The sequence below is a fragment of the Thalassophryne amazonica genome, chromosome 1 (assembly GCF_902500255.1).
Source record: "Thalassophryne amazonica chromosome 1, fThaAma1.1, whole genome shotgun sequence".
Classification (NCBI taxonomy): Eukaryota; Metazoa; Chordata; class Actinopteri; order Batrachoidiformes; family Batrachoididae; genus Thalassophryne; species Thalassophryne amazonica.
The window spans coordinates 16,720,876-16,738,913 of record NC_047103.1 but is presented as its reverse complement, the minus strand read 5'-3'; the positions used below and the strand labels follow the sequence as shown (position 1 = coordinate 16,738,913).

At 41.3% G+C, this 18,038-nt stretch overlaps 1 protein-coding gene across 1 annotated transcript in view; it reads right to left on the bottom strand.

Annotated features, from left to right (window-relative positions):
- gpr158a (G protein-coupled receptor 158a) overlaps positions 1-18,038 on the bottom strand; it is a 206,753-nt gene that overhangs the window by 137,321 nt on the left and 51,394 nt on the right. Inside the window, 1 exon segment of the mRNA XM_034166305.1 lies at positions 17,092-17,197. Within this exon segment, the coding sequence (XP_034022196.1) occupies positions 17,092-17,197 (106 nt within the window).

Here is an 18,038-nt window from a genome sequence, read left to right as displayed (position 1 = left end):
AAGACCAAAACCATTTCTTTGTTGCTGTATTTTGTATCAAGCTGTAAACTTGTTTCAAGTGCTCCAATGGTAGACATTTTAACATGGCCTTCTCTGGGAATCTACTCACCTTTGAAGCCAACTTCAAATGGCCATTCAAGGAACTGAACTTTGTCTTCTTCTGGGTGTGCCTCATATTTGAAGGCTGGAGATTGGGGCTTGGTAATTAAACACTCAATTGAACTGATGTTTATTAATGCTCTATTTTATTTCTGACAACAACCTGCCCCAAATCATACACACTGCAGCTTTAAGTGCAAGAAAACAGTTTCATCAGATACAGCTTTGTTTTTGTGGTCGAGCACATCGGCTCACTTGGGTACACTGTTTTGGAATTAATTTACCACTAACATCTCAGGGTGAAGTAATGAATTAATACATGGTCTTTGCCTAATTGTGACTTAAACTCATCCACCTCACTACGGGGCCACCTTGGGACCAGACAACCATCCAACCCCATCTCTCAAAAGTAACCATCTATCTGCCACAGCCAGGTGAGGTCTGGCTGTCTCCTTGGACTTCTTGAGCTGCTGAGGTCATAAACACTGAGGGTGGCTTGACAAAGGTCAAGGTCATTGAGGTCAAATGTCAAAATTTAAGTTTATCACAATGACTTTCACCAAACCTCACACAGATATGGTAGGTTATGTAATTGTCCATGACTAGTTAAATTTGTCAAAAGTTCAATCAGTAGGGCCAACATCATGCTCTGAGCATCTGGCTGTAGATCTGTTCCATCCAGGTCCTTTTGCTAATTTCTACCATACTTGGTATGTCAGTGAAGGTTGACCCTGAAATTGCTCTTGAAGAATTGTTTTAGACAAAGATCAAGGAATTAGATTTTCAACCAAATTTTAGTCAAATATGACACATACTTATGTGAATTCTAAAACTGCCCTGGCAAGATCACCCCGGTGTCAATCATCTGGGTGAAGGTCACGTTCATTGGGGTCCAATGTCATATAGCTGTTGCCCTTACTGCAGATGGCAATGTGCTGACAAGTGAGGAAAGTGTGTTGAGGTGGTGGAGGGAATATTTTGAGGAGCTGATGAATGAAGAAAATGAGAGAAAGAAAAGGCTGGATGATGTGATAAGAGTAAATCAGGAAGTGCAAGAGATTAGTAAAAAGATGAAGTGAGGGCAGCTATGAAGAGCGGAAAGGGAGTTGGTGCAGATGACATTCCAGTGGAAGCATGGAAATATCTAGGAGAGATGGCAGCGGAGTTTAATAAAACTCCAGATTTGACCAGATTGTTTAATAAAATCTTGGAAAGTGAGAAGATGCCTGAGGAGTGGAGACTAATGGTATGTTTACACATAAGCAAGACGCATTACGAATGTCACACACCACCCTCATTTCATCTCACGTCGTGGAGGTCACAACTGAGCGTGTTGATCTGTCTTGATGAGTAGTGATCCTTAATAGAACGTGACAACGTTCGTAGTGGTTCCTGTGATGGTTCTTGGAGCCCAAACTGTCACGCGTTATTACGAAGTGACACAGAAACTGTCAAGTTTTGACACGACTTGTAATGCGGCGTCACATTTCACTGCGCGCCATGACGAATCAGTTTTCTGTCACGTGCGCACAATTAAACTCTGCTCCACAGCGTTCAGTTTGATGCAGTATGCCGAAGAGGAACAGTGACGCAAAGTCAGCCAAGTGTTGTTCCACAGTTCCTGCTGAAACTCCTCGGGACGCTCCTGCAGGTGTTCCACCTGCTGTTGTAACCGATGAGCGGGAGAACGAGTCTGAGCCAGAAGAACCAGAGGAGCGAGAGGAGACTCATGTGCAGCCAGACATCTCTGCACCTCCTCCAGTCCAGCGGAGGAAGAAGCGTGCGCACAATTAAACCCTGCTGCACCGCATTCAGTTTGATTGCTGACACCAAGTCGGCTAAAAGTCTCATTTCAGTGCTCCTCAGTGCGCTCCTGCAGGTGTTCTATCTGCTGCATGTGCCTGTTGTTTGGGAAAACACGGAGACGAGAGCCGCATGAAGCCACACATCTGGCTCTGTCCATCTCCTCCTCTCTGCGCCACTCCATGGCACAGAGCCCAACTACACATGCAGTCACAAAGTTCTTCTGAAAAACTGGAGCGATCTGAACTGTTAGCAACAGTTGGATGAATATGGGTGTGTGTGTGGAGAAAATTCACCTTGTTCACAACGTAACAGAACTTAACGATGTGTTGTGAAAGTGTAGGAACACGGACCCACAACAGGGGGCGCAATGAACGGGCAATGGAGGAAGGTGAATAACAAGATTTACTATTGTGAAACGAGCACAATGAATACAGCAATCACAATTTGGGGTCGAATCCGCTGGTGTCGTGTGGGCAGGCTCGAAGGTAGGAGACGTCCGTCTCAGTCGAACCGGAACCACCCAGATCTCCTCTGCCACCGAACCCTGGAAATACTGGAACCGCCAAGTCCCGAATTCCCAGGTGGCCACTGCCTCCGCTCGTCGGATCCGGTACTGCTGGCGGGAGAGAGCAACAACACACAGGTGTGGATGCGACAGCACCCAGTAATGGAGAGGGGAGAAGCCGCCTCCACCTCTTGTCAATGTATAGCAGGAAGGTGAGTACTATCCAAGCAATGTAGCTACCAGTAGTCGACAGTCCTGAAAAGGTTTAACAAGTTTTAGCTGGTTGTTCAGAATATAAATGCAGAGAATGTTACCTCAGTCTTAGGCGATATCTCGGCACTGAGGTGGAGACGCCGTCCTCCTGATATACCTCTGTGCTGAGTGGAACAGCTGTGTCCAGTGATGGGTGACAGCTGTCACCCCGGCTGCTCCCATAAGGCGGCAGCGCCCTCTGGTGCCTGGAGCCCGCACTCCAGGCAGGGCGCCCTCTGGTGGTGGTGGGCCAGCAGTACCTCCTCTTCAGCGGCCCACACAACACGATGGCTGTTACGCACAATAGCGCACAACAGCATGCAACATTATTCTTGACCGTGCGTAATGGTTCCTAATAATTCTCCATCAACACGTTCCATTAATCGTAACGTGTGGTAACAGGTTGCAACAGTTCCTGAGGACACCTGACGCCTCTGCCCCGAATCATCACATTCATGATCAGTGGCCAAGAATGTGTACTTCGTGGCATTCGTGACTTGTTGTCGTTATTTGTAAACGCAGCATAAGTGTGCTGGTTCCTCTTTTTAAGAAGAAGGGTGATGTGCAGAGCTGCAGTATCTAAAGAGACAAAGTTGATCAGCCACAATATGAAGTTATGGGAAAGAGTAGTAGAAGCTAAGCTTTGAAAACAGGTTAAGATCTGTGAGCAGCAATATGGTTTCATGCAGAGAAAGAGCACTACAGATACCATGTTTTCTCTGAGAATATTGTTGAAGTATAGAGAAGGCCAGAAGGAGTTACGTTGTGCGTTTGTGGACTTAGAGAAAGCTTATGATAGGGTGCCAAGAGAAGAGTTGTGGTATGAGGAAGTCTGGAGTGGCAGAAAAGTATGTGATGGTAGTGCAGGATATGTACAAGGATAGTGTGACTGTGGTGAGATGCGCAGTAGTAATGATCGATTCATTCAAGGTGGAGGTGGGATTACACCAAGGATCAGCTCTGAGTCCTTTCTTGTTCGCAATGGTGATGGACAGGTTGACTGTTGAGATCAGACAGGAGTCTCCATGGACTATGATGTTTCCAGATGACATTGTGATCTGTAGTGAGAGTAGAGAGCAAGTTGAGTCTAGCCCGGGGAGGTGGAGATAGGCTCTGGAGAGAAGGGGAATGAAAGTCAGTAGGAGGAAGCCTGAGTGCATGTGTGAATGAGAGGGAGCCTAGAAGAATAGTGCGATTACAAGGAGCAGAAATGGTGAAAGTAGATGAGTTTAAAAACTTGGGGTCAACTGTCCAAAGAAATGGAGAGTGTGGTATAGAGGTGAAGAAGAGAGTGCAGGGTGGAGTGGATGGAGAAAGGTGGCAGGAGTGATTTGTGACCAAAAAGCAAGCATGAAGGAGAAAGTCTACAACACAGTAGTGAGACCAGCTATGTTGTACAGCTTCGAGACGGTGGCACTAACAAAATGTCAGGAGGCAGAGCTGAAGCTGTTGCGATTCTCTTTGGGAGTGACGGGGATGGACAGGATAAGGAATGAACATATCACAGGGACAACTCAGGTGGAACAGTTTGGAGACAAAGTCAGAGAGGTGAGATGGAGATGGTTTGGCATGTGCAGAGGAGGAACTCTGGGTTTATAGGGAGAAGGATGCTGAGGATGGAGCCACCAGGCAGAAAGAGAAGAGGGAGGTCAAAGAGGAGGTTTATGGATGTGCTGAGAGAAGACATGTAGGAGGTTGGTGTGACAGAGGAAGATACAGAGGACAGGGTGAGATGTGTAGGGGATTACCTGCCTGTTGATCCCCTCCCGGAGTTTTATGTGGTGAGCGAACACAAAGACTCAAAAAATTGACAGGACACAAACTTCAAAAACCAGATGTTGTATTGAGAAGATACCTTCACTGAAGAGAGAATCACTACGACAGCGCTGGAGTCATGAAGCGAGCGTCCCATACAACGTTGTAAACAAATCAAATCAATTTTATTTATATAGCGCCAAATCACAACAAACAGTTGCCCCAAGGCGCTTTATATTGTAAGGCAAGGCCATACAATAATTACAGAAAAACCCCAACGGTCAAAACGACCCCCTGTGAGCAAGCACTTGGCGACAGTGGGAAGGAAAAACTCCCTTTTAACAGGAAGAAACCTCCAGCAGAACAAGGCTCAGGGAGGGGCAGTCTTCTGCTGGGACTGGTTGGGGCTGAGGGGAGAGAATCAGGAAAAAGACATGCTGTGGAAGAGAGCAGAGATCAATCACCAATGATTAAATGCAGAGTGGTGCATACAGAGCAAAAAGAGAAAGAAACACTCAGTGCATCATGGGAACCCCCCAGCAGTCTAACTCTATAGCAGCATAACTAAGGGATGGTTCAGGGTCACCTGATCCAGGCCTAACTATAAGCTTTAGCAAAAAGGAAAGTTTTAAGCTTAATCTTAAAAGTAGAGAGGGTGTCTGTCTCCCTGATCTGAACCCTAGGAACTACAAGTAAGCCTGCAGTCTGAGAGCGAAGCGCTCTATTGGGGTGATATGGTACTATGAGGTCCCTAAGATAAGATGGGACCTGATTATTCAAAACCTTATAAGTAAGAAGAAGAATTTTAAATTCTATTCTAGAATTAACAGGAAGCCAATGAAGAGAGGCCAATATGGGTGAAATATGCTCTCTCCTTCTAGTCCCTGTTAGTACTCTAGCTGCAGCATTTTGAATTAACTGAAGGCTTTTCAGGGAAATTTTGGGACAACCTGATAATAATGAATTACAATAGTCCAGCCTAGAGGAAATAAATGCATGAATTAGATTTCAGCATCACTCTGAGACAAGACCTTTCTAATTTTAGAGATATTGCGCAAATGCAAAAAAGCAGTCCTACATATTTGCTTAATATGCGCATTGAAGGACATATCCTGATCAAAAATGACTCCAAGATTTCTCACAGTATTACTAAAGGTCAGGGTAATGCCATCCAGAGTAAGGATTTGGTTAGACACCATGTTTCTAAGATTTGTGGGGCCAAGTACAATAACTTCAGTTTTATCTGAATTTAAAAGCAGGAAATTAGAGGTCATCCATGTCTTTATGTCTGTAAGACATTCCTGCAGTTTAACTAATTGGTGTGTGTCCTCTGGCTTCATGGATAGATAAAGCTGGGTATCATCTGCGTAACAATGAAAATTTAAGCAATGCTTTCTAATAATACTGCCTAAGGGAAGCATGTATAAAGTGAATAAAATTGGTCCTAGCACAGAACCTTGTGGAACTCCATAATTTTTGGGGGAAAGTGTAATGCACGGAACCACAACAGGGGGCGCAAATGAACGGTCAATAGATAATCCAATAAATACAATTTATTGCGGCAAAAGTGCACAACAGGTCAAATACTGCTTTTAGAAAGTCAATCACAAGATACAATAAGTGACGTGTGGGCAGGCCCGAGGGTAGGAGATGCCTATCCAGAGAAGAGCCGGGGCCCACAAGGTTCCGCCGCCAACGAAGACCTGCAATATACTGAAGCCGCTAAGTCCCGAGTCCCCAGGTGGCCTCTGCTTCCAGCTGTCAGATCCAGTACTGCTGGCAGGAACAAAAACAGGTTAAGGGTGGGTGTGTGGACACCTAGTAAGCAGTCAGCAAAAATAAGTTCTCACTGTAGTAGGGTGGGAAAAACACCTCCACCACCTACACAGGAAACACAGTTCGTGTAGAGCCTGAAAAATACTACTTAGCCGGTTTGGAGTGAGGGGTGAAGACGTCACTCCTCCACTAACCACAAATCCAGCTCCCAGCTGGCAGTAGTAGACAGGAACTCCTGCAACACTCAGAAAAAGAGAACATGTGCGTACAGCACAGTCAAACGGCTGAGAGGTTACCTGAGAGGTAAGCTGATATCTCGGCAGAGATGTGGTGTCTCCTCCAGTCTTTTATGGGATGGGACGGTGATGAGATGATTACTGACAGCTGTTAGTCCTCTGGCTCCTGGGTGGTAACTGCGCCCTCTGGTGCCTGAAACCTGACAACAGGCAGGGCGCCCTCTGGCGTTGGCCAGCAGTACCTCCTCTTCGGGCGGCCCACACAACGTAATGAACCTTAGTCTGTGAAGAAGACTCCCCATTTACATGAACAAATTGTAATCTATTAGATAAATATGATTCAAACCACTGCAGCGCAGTGCCTTTAATACCTATGGCATGCGCTAATCTCTGTAATAAAATTTTATGGTCAACAGTATCAAAAGCAGCACTGAGGTCTAACAGAACAAGCACAGAGATGAGTCCACTGTCTGAGGCCATAAGAAGATCATTTGTAACCTTCACTAATGCTGTTTCTGTACTATGATGAATTCTAAAACCTGACTGAAACTCTTCAAATAGACCATTCCTCTGCAGATGATCAGTTAGCTGTTTTACAACTACCCTTTCAAGAATTTTTGAGAGAAAAGGAAGGATGGAGATTGGCCTATAATTAGCTAAGATAGCTGGGTCAAGTGATGGCTTTTTAAGTAATGGTTTAATGACTGCCACCTTAAAAGCCTGTGGTACATAGCCAACTAATAAAGATAGATTGATCATATTTAAGATCGAAGCATTAATTAATGGTAGGGCTTCCTTGAGCAGCCTGGTAGGAATGGGGTCTAATAGACATGTTGATGGTTTAGAGGAAGTAACTAATGAAAATAACTCAGACAGAACAATCGGAGAGAAAGAGTCTAACCAAATACCGGCATCACTGAAAGCAGCCAAAGATTAGAAAGTAATTTTTTCTCTAATAGTTAAAATTTTATTAGCAAAGAAAGTCATGAAGTCATTACTTCATGACTTCAAGAACCCCGACATTAAGGTCCACCTGCACTTTAAACTGCCCTCGGCTGACCCCCAAGTGGGCGGGCCTTGCCCTGCTGGTGGATCAGTGGGCTATGTGATTGATTGAAAAGTGATGCATTTAACATTGTAAGCGAGTGAGTGACTGCATTGTTATGGTCTGCAGAATGTGTCATATCAAAACTTTGTGCTGAATGTGTTTGCGTCAGCGTGATAAGCAAAGAGCAGAATATTTCATGGCGCCTGCTGTCCCAGACAGAGATACGAAGACCTTGAGTCGATCAGTTTAGGCTATATGGAAATTATGTTACTTTTGGATATGCATCATGGCTGCATGAGCAGTCAGCAAATCCCAGTCTGCAATGTTTAGCGGTCTGAGGACAGGCTTCATGGAACATTCCATCCAACAGATGGAAGCGATTGCTCTGCTGTGGTGCCCACTAACGGGAGCAGCTGAAAGAAAAAGAATAGGGAATCCTCTAAAAATTTCATAAAGTTTATAAAAATTATGGGTTACAGGTTGTTTACACACAAACAAATAGGGGTGGAAAAATACCCCACCTTCATTTGCGGAGACAATAACACTTCACCCTGTGCACTCACTCACCAGTTAGACTCATTGACTTTGAGTTGATTTCAGGTTCAAAATCTTTTTATATCACATTGTGCAGACTGAAATGTTCACATGATCACACGGTGTGCACTTGCCTGTTTACAAGTTTGTGAAAAAATGAAAGTGAGAACAAACAGGCGAAAGACAGAAGGCAAGAGCGAGGGAGCGAGTGGAGGAGGGGGCGCTGTTGTTTGACACTGATGGTGTTAATGATTGTGCAACAGAGAAATCAGTGTGATCGAGATGAGAGCAGTTTGGATGTTTTTGGGGTTTTTTTTCCCTGGTGTTGCATCACTGTTACATCTTGACCTCAATTCATGAGGCCGTCGTGACCCAGACACTCTTCAACCTTGTTTTTTTTTTTTTTTTTTTTTGCTTTTTTTGTTAACTTATTCTTTCAAAAATACCAAATTCTGCCTGCCATCTTGCAATCTGACACCTTTTTTGTTTTTGTCTACACAAAAGAGAATTGTTTCATTCTCACTTGTTAATTGTGGATAGAAAAAAAAGTCAGGGAAGAAGTGATAGAATTCCAATCATTATTTTGAACAGTGTGTAATTGATGTTTGTCCACAGATTTTTACAAAAGGTAGTACGAAGGATGAATTCGTATCTGGATTAGCCCGTATTAAAGTCCACGTGTAGCCATGAAGTGAAATTGATAAACCAGATATTATATGGATGAATCAGATTTTATGACATTTGCTGAGATGGAGCCTGGAATCAGTTCAGTTACTCTTCTGGATGAATATGACAGCAACAAGGTGGTTAAAAGAAAGTAAGAATGTTAAAGTTAGAAAGGTTTGTTGTTGTTGTGAAATCACAGTTTAATTTCTGTTTGTGCCCCTCCTGGGTCCTCTGACAGATTTCCACCAAACTTGATATGTGGATGATAGTCAGAAGCTGGGTGAAGGTCCACTAGTCCTAACTTCTTCATATTATTTGATGGTGTATATTACAGCCCAAAACTGATTTTGAAGTTCACAAATAAATGTAATACTGTCAAACACCTAACAAGGCAGATTGTTTTGTTAATTTACACAACATATGATTCTTTTGACATACACAAATAATCACCTTTAATTGTACTCTTGTCTATAAATCTGTTGAATTGAAAAATCAGCAAATAATGGTAATTCAACATAATTTTGTTTGTCGCACTTTTGTAACATTACTTAACCTAATTTAGCACAACATATAGCCTACCATAAATGTAAAAACAACTTCAATATTCTCTCGTTAATACAAGGACTAGTGGACCCTAGGACTAGTTGGAAGTTCACACCTTAGAGGGTTTGTTTTGGCAAAGGTCAAGATGAAAGGTCAAAATCTGTATAATACACTGAAATGATTTTGAAATTAAGTCTGAAAATTCAGTGCCACAAACATATGGCCACAACATAAGAGAAGTGATGTACAAGTCTAGACATGCTATAATGAATTTCACCAAGCTATCAATACAGGCTAATTAGTGCTAACAACACAAACACAAAAATTAAACAACACTAAAACTCCACTCAACAAAAATACTGAAGCACAAACTTCTTAGATGGTCCGATTGTACAATCAACAATATAACAAGCAATATTATCTCAGGTACAACTGTATTTGTAATAGTAAAATGCTCAGAAAATACTAAAATCTAGTCCACAGTGGCTACCTACCTCTGGTAGTAACGTGACCCAGCACACAAGATGGTGACCATGCCCCAAATGATCCCAAAGTTTTTGTCTTAAAATAGTTTAAACTTCTGATTTATATAAAAATCATTTTAACAGACAGTTGTCATGAAACCTAAACATCTTACATCATAGCTTTTGTTTCTATAATAATATAAGCATATTTATAGTTTAGCCTACTAGCTATAATTTAGTTTTACAGTCTAGGTAGATGTATACTACAATCTTCTCCTGTATGAATATTTAGGTTTCACCAGCTAAATCCTATAATATTATGTAATAACTATATATTCTTGTATATGTTGTTTACTACCCTGATTTTGTAAATATCACTTATATACATTCTGTCCATATTCTTTAGCCACTTAGGTGGGTAGGGAGAGTTCCCATGGGATAAAAAAGCTTTTCAAAACCTACCATCCCTGGTTCTGAAGACCAGGCACCTAACTGGCTCTACTCTTCTTTTTTTTTTAGATATTTAGATATACCTTAGTATACACTAGTATACTTTAGTATACACCAGCAGAGTTCTACCTTAGATTTGGAATGTATTATAGAAGATATACCTGACTGAATTTTCATAAACGGGGACGCACCAGTGTACTTGTAAAACTAACACTGACAGCGTTAAATTCACACTGCCACTGTGCACACAGTCCTACTCTGGTGAGAGTGAGACCATTTGTTCACTGTCAGTGTTAATATAACACTAGGGATTTTACTGTGTAGCTATAAAGTTAAAAACTGTTTCGTAACAAGCTGTAAGTATGTTTATTTCTGGTGAAAATGTGGGCATTTTAACATGCGCTTCTACAGGAATTAGCTCGATATTGGAGCCAGCCTCAAGTGGCCATTCAAAGAACTGCAGCTTTTGGTACTTCCGTGTTGGCTTCAGTATTCATCACAAGAGGTTTCTGCTTGTATTTTGAGTCCATGATTTTTTTTTTTTTTTTTTTTTTTTTTTTAATTCTCGTCATAATCATGACCTTACTAACTCAGTCATTCCTCCGTCAAATAGGTTTTTCAAAAATGAGTCTTACCCCAAACAAAGCAGGACGGTGCCATTTCAGTTTGGGGTCAGATTGGGAAAGAGGTTTTTAATTGATTGTTTTTAAATAAAATATGTTTTATAATGACTGCGGGTCCGATGAAAGCACTGTAGCAGGCCGGTCGGTGTTGTATCATTTTCAGCGTTTGCTCTCGTTTTTGCCCTCAACAGGATTCGCTGCAGAGTCGGGAGCATTTGTCGTGCCAGCTGGAGTCATCATTCAGGTTCTGTGTCACTGGCTTTCAGCAGCTACGGCCCCTCAGGGCCGCACCGCTTGTTCTGAGCAATAAGCTAATTGATTGAAACATTCATCATCGTCCACCACGTACATTCTCATATGAAAGGTGACTTCAAGGCAAAAAAAAGTCTGAGGCATTTCAACGACAGTGAAAAGTGGCTAAATTCCAAAATAATTAAACCTCAGACTCGTATATAAAACTCAAAATAGAATAATGTAAAATAAACAAATAAGTCCACACATCATTTGATATCATCACTTTTACAGGCAGCTGGGTTTGAAAATAAAAATCCAAATTAGAAAAATCACTAAAGATCTCCAAGAAACTCCAGTTTATATTTAATTCAGATGACCTTGTAGAGCACAAAGAGTGGGCTGCGGCCCCCTGGTGGTCCATGATTCAATCTTCAGCTTCCTAATAAAGTTTAAAATTACACAAGGTTAATTTCTGTATGTGCACATCATAGTGCCCTTTTATGAAGAAAGTTGGTTAAATGCCCACCCTAAATTAGATACTTTTTTTATTAAAGCTGATTACACAGCCACCCAAAATTAAATCCTTTCATGACCCAAAAACATTGTAAAAAGGAAAAAAAAAAAAAAGGTTTTCATGATGTTTTTCTCGTCTCATCTGCATCTTACCTGTGATGACATCGTTAGTCTGTGCTGGCAGGGGAGTCAAAGTTTATGTTAAAATGTGCCCTTATTTTGAAAGACTTATTTTGCAAGAAAACAGGAAGTGTTCTGAGACAATGGCTAGCTTTGTGAAGGTTAAGAGAATTCTGCTGTGACGGTTTTTCTGCTACTGACATGAGAAAGCAGCTTGTTGACTGGACATCCGCTACGAACACGTCCAGGACAAGACAACCATCTGGAAAGTTCTCTGTTGGCCACTCAAAGTTTTGATCACTTACACAACTTTTCTGACAGACGTACCAGACATCAGCTGACAAGGAACAAATGTAATGAATGAAAAAAAAAATTGTACAAGACAAAAATGGACACAAATAGGTGAGTTATTTGTGACTTTTATCTGCAATGAAATCAGACATTTTATTGAAACAAGGTTTCCAACAAATGAATATTGGCCGTGTTCATGCATCAGGCAGAATTTCACGTTCAATAAACCATGTTTACTGAAAATTCATGAATTAAGAATTGATAATAATCACGAAATTGTCCAATTTAAACTGTAAATATTGAGATTTTATACATATAAAATGCGTTAGTTATGTGACTGCATGTTGCTGGATCGCTGCAGGCCTGGTTTTGTTTGTTGCCGTCTCGGTTTGCCAGGTGAATCGGTCATCCATAACATCTGACTGGGTCCAACTTTGGGCTGCCTGCATGCTTGGCTGGACAAACAGCAGCCTGAGAGGCAGGATGTGAGGGGACGCCAGGGAACCGAGCGCCTGCAATGGGCTCTGTTTTGTCAAATGCAATTGCTGAAATAGTGGCACTTAAATGAAAAAGAACAGCTGAATGTGTGATGAAAGCAATTGGCGTTGGATAAATCCTGCCAGAGTGGTTCAAGCGGAGCAGAATGTGGCGTCGGAGCAGAAGCTGCAAATGTTGTAACGAGGAACGTCTGAGGAGTTGGAATGAAATGTGACAACTTACAGTATTGTTTCAGAAAAAAAAAAAAAAAAAACACTAAATGCAGCAACACCCGATAATTCTACTTGTTTCTAATAAAATATCATTTAAAAAGAAGAATTTTAAGATTAAGATAGGCAAAAATCTCTTCTTTTTTTTTTACATTCAATGGTCCCAAAGAAACCAATTAACCAACAAATAGCGGCACATGCGGGAGGAATACCTGCTCGGGATTTTTCTTTAAAGGTTTTAAAACTAAACTATTCCATTTCTGCAAATATGGGACATCCCTTCTAATCGTGCTTTATCACATTATCATGCACACGCAGCCCTACAAGACGTGATTACTCTGCAGACCTGCTTTCTATTCATAGCCAGAGAGACTTCCTCCTCCTCCATCAGCTCCCTTTCACCTGGAACTGTGCTTTTGCTGACAGAAGGGGAACTTGTTAAGGTGGTGATTTGATTTAAGCCAATTTTCTGGAGATGCGTTGTAATTTATGAACGATGAGGGCTATAGCTGGTATTTCTCATTGTTTTCCTGTCAGTCTGTGTATATCATGTCCTAAAGGAGCCCTAACTATCATTTTGCACATTAATGTAGCAGCCAACAACTATTTTGTAAGCAAAGGCGTCCAGTGGAAAATATGTGGCAACACCCCCTCTGTGCTCTGAGCTTTTCCATCACCTGGCAACATTCACAGTCTAACTGCATTTGCATGTTTAGTGCATGAGTTTTCCGTGTGCACGTTTACCGCATGTGAGTCAGGCCCTATGAACCTGCTGCACCTCCTCATGTATATAAAGACACCGCAGTACTCAATGTATAGTTGAGTTTTTCCAAGGTAGCGGAATCTTCATTCACAGGCTCAGAATTCCTCTGACAAAGAACAACTTGACATCTAGTGGCAACAAAACCTTGAAAAAAAAAAAAACAGGATTGAATTGTCCTTTATGTCTCCTCAACTAGGACAAATTTTTCCATGAAAAGCCCAACCAAGAATGAAGGGATTACTGTTGTGCGACTCTTCAAGACACGACAGCTTCAATCATTCAGCTGGAAAGGAAGCACACGTGTGCGGCGTAAGCAGACAGACTGATGTGCAACGCCAGCAAAATCCTGACAGCTTCTATCGACAGCCGCCGTAAAAGTCTGTGGCCCCGACTGTCCACAGAGAAATACTCAGATGAAGCAGGCTTGCTACAATCCATGACATCACGGGCCTTATGAAGCAATCTGATCTACACCACCTCTTCCAAATCCATCACCAAAACAGCACACATCGAGGAGCATTGCTGGGAAGCTAGCTGTTAGCTAGAAAGCTTCCCGCCGGAAAAAAAAAAGACTTCAAACAAAACATTCCAACATTACGGAAGCGTATTGCATCCACTGGATAAAAAAATTGACCACTGATCTCGTAATTCCGAGATCAAGATCTCGGAATTACGAGAAAAGATCTCATAATTATGAGATCTTTTCTCGTAATTGCGACATCAGGATCTCATAATTATGAGAAAATATCTCATAATTACGACATCTTTTCTCGTAATTACGAGATCCTGATCTCATAATTATGAGAAAAGATCAGGTGTCTAAATAGTTTTATGTATATACTTCCGTACTTCCAGTCCCTCAGCACAGACATGAGCTGAGCTCAGCCGATGATAACACACTATAATCAGACAAAGTGTGGATTTTCTCCCTGAAGTGCTCCTGGATGAATGTCCAGGGAGGAGCACGGGGCGACTTCCAGCTTTCACTCACACAGACCCACCGACCACTGAGGGACACAGCAGGGCTCACTCTCAACCGGGCACATGCCAGTCTGTGTGCCCGAGCTGTGCCTCGTCTCGCTGGAGGAGTTTCATTCATATAGCAACAGTTTAGTGGGAAATCCACACTTTTTGCGCGCCGTGGTGTGGATCACAATGCAGTGTCGGAGGTTACAAATTGGCCTATTTTCGATTATGACTCGGGCATTCTCACGCTTGGACTGGAAGTACGGAAGCGATTACACACACACACACACACACACACACAGAAAATAAATAAATAAAAACAATAGCTTGATCTCATAATTACGGCGACGTGGAGCATAATTTCTTGTTATAACGTGATAATTTCTCGTTATAACGTGAAAATACCACATCATGAAATAACATGATAATTTCATATGATGAAATAACGTGATAAGTATCACGTTATAACATGATAAATATCACGTTATAACATGAAACTTTTCACGTAACTGCATGATACTGAGCCAAATATATATTAGGGCTTGGCAGCTCAGAGCTTCCGTACGTAAGAAAGAGAGCGACGTCCAGCACGTCAGACTGGAACAATCCCAACGACTTGAGATGCCTGCAGTGTTGACATACTAATATTAATATCATCCTCATTTTTAAGAAATATCAGTATTTCCCAGTGTCTCAGACAGAGAAGGTGGTAACAGCAGATTAATTGCGACAGCGCCATCATGCCCGCTGATCGTTGAGGAAGCGCGCATACGAGGAAGCTGGAGACACCTGATCTCGTAATTCCGAGATCTTGATCACGGAATTACGAGAAAAGATCTCATAATTACGAGATCTTTTCTCGTAATTATGAGATCCCGATGTCGTAATTATGAGAAAATATATCTCATAATAATCATAATCATAATCTTATCTCGAAATTACAAGATCAGTGGTCTATTTTTTTTTTTATCCAGTGAATGCAATACGCTTCCGTACAACATACAAAATTTGCCCCAAAAATCATCTTTGGTCATTTCCAGATCATGGCTCACAGACACGTTCAACAGTATTGTTTTCATAGAATTATTTAAAAGTGCTGTGTGACTACAAATTGTTTTCTACACTTTTTGTCTGACCGCAAACGTGGAAAAGGGGATGGCAGCATAACATTGTTTCCTCTATACGAGTATTAAATTTCTTCTTTTGAAGTGAATCCTTCTGTGTTTGACTGCACTGTGAAGTTGTACTTATAGCCACAGAAACGTATAACTCCTCCAGAGTTGACATAAGAATCTTGGTGGCTTCCCTCACCAATCTCGATTCACTTTTTGAGAACTGCCTACCTGCAGACCTATTTACCATACAGCATCATACTGTTTGTTTTTCTTAATGACTGACGTAAATGGAGTCCAAGACATATATAGACTGATTGATTCATTCATTTTCCATCCCGATTAATCCAATCAAAGGTCACGGCTGGAGCCTAGCCCAGTAGTCATAGGGCGTGAGGTGGGGTAGACCCTGGACAGGATGCCAGTCTATCGCTGTAGACCGATTCATCTAAAGAAATTTAGTTGTATTATAACAGACATGGCACACATTTATGCATTCTGTTGTTATGGCTCTGAGATTTTTTTTTGTTTATTTAATTTATGTCATGTTATGTTATAGACATTTGTGTTCACTTTGAATTTAAAGCATAATTTTAGACATACAAGTATATGCACAGTATGTGACTATGATTATGACTATGCTTTTGCAATTTTAATATTAATATTGTCAGCATTATCACTTCAGAATCAGAATCGACTTTATTGTCATTGCAATTTGCATTACAACGAGATTTGAGTGCAACTCCAAAAAGGTGCTTCCGTGGTGCGAGTAACTTTTGGCTAAATAAAGATAGTGAAATTTAATGGTAAATTATTCAGAGTATATGTACAACTAATATAAACATAAGGTAAAATAAAATAAAATAAAATGTGGACCAAGTAAAATGTAAAACGAGAATTATATACAACTTTTTAAAAATCCAGTGAAATGTTTTGACTAATTATAGTGGTTTTAATTAAAAAAAAAATGCCAAAGAAAATAAACAGAGAGAGACAAAAAAATATTCTGGAATATCTTTGTGCTACCTCAGGAAATGTGTGTTACAGAACATTTCTTACTGCTCTTCCTCTGATTCATGATTCCACTCTATGACCTTGTGACACAAGAATATGGATCAACTGACTCATTTTGCTTCATATTATTTGTGTGTATAATTGGCTTTCAAATTCAATGATTATTTGTGAATGTAAACACCAACATATTGTCAGATTAGTTTAATTTTCTGAAAGTTCAGGCTGGTTGAATCTGCAGCTATTAATGTCAGTTACTTGTTTTTACTTGTGCAGAGGCAATCGCAACATCAGCACTATTGTAACTGAATACAAATGTTTTACAAGGTCAACCAAAAGGTTGTGTTCCAGGTCCACTGAAAGGAACATTTTGATATCAGGTGTCAGAGAACTGTTTATTAAGAATTTATTTAGGCAAACTGTGAATAAAATTAGATTTTATTCTCTAATTTTGCAATGTTGGTACAAGAGCTAAATGGGGAAAAATGGCTTTTCCAATGGCTTTTCCTGGGGTAGAGTATAAGATCACCATCCATTCATCGGGGCATTTTGCACATGTGGCGCGTCTTAAGACTGCGGGCATGACCACGAGAACCAATCACGTGCCAGGCACTCACCTCCATACTGGTCAGGTTGCATCGATGGGTTCCAGCAAACCAGCCATCACTGGAACATTGGTTGATATCAACATCCTGCAGACTAACATCCACTCGTACTACACCCCTGCAAGAGAGGAAGACACCCAGTTACCCAACTACTGCAGGAGGAAAACATTTTGTGCAAAATGAGAAGTAAAGGATTTACTGTGTAGGGAAAAATGTGGGCCTACAAGGGCTGGTGCGTCCACTCCCACATTGGTCAACGTTGGCCGGTGGAGGTGCGCGGAGCAGTAAAGGCATACTTGCAGAGGTGCCATAGTGGAGCTCAACACTTGCTGGCATTTTAGCATGAACGTCAAATACTTTAAGCATGGTGAAATGGACCACAACAAACATCAGCGTTGTCCAACTGATGTGGAATTAGCTCCTGGTGAGTCTAGTGGACCTCTTTTCATTTTGTGTCATCAAACACCGGGCTAACTGTCATAGCATGGATGGGCCGTTAACCATATCGAGATACTCATCCAAGGGATATCTCCACCTACTTTTCTTTGAGAATCCGCTTATCTGTTTGAGTTATTTTGAAGATAGACACACAGACGTTATCCTGCTACACTCAAGGGTTATAATTAAAATTTAATATGCTACCTCAAATCAGAAAAAGTTTGGATGATACAAAAAAAGGCAATTTTAAAAGAATATGAAAACAAAAATGATATTTAAATATGAAAATGATATGTAAAAAAATACAACAGTGACCTAATGCAGTGATTCTCAACCAGGGTGCCGCGGCACCCTGGGGTGCCATGATCGATCGTCAGGGGTGCTGTGGGCAATTATCAAACATCACCATTATCGGGTGTATGTGCTGTAATAGTGTGGCAGATGATGTAATGCTCTTTTATTCCAGTAGATGGTAGCAAAGCGCTGTACTATAGTATAATAGACATACTTGCGCACATAGC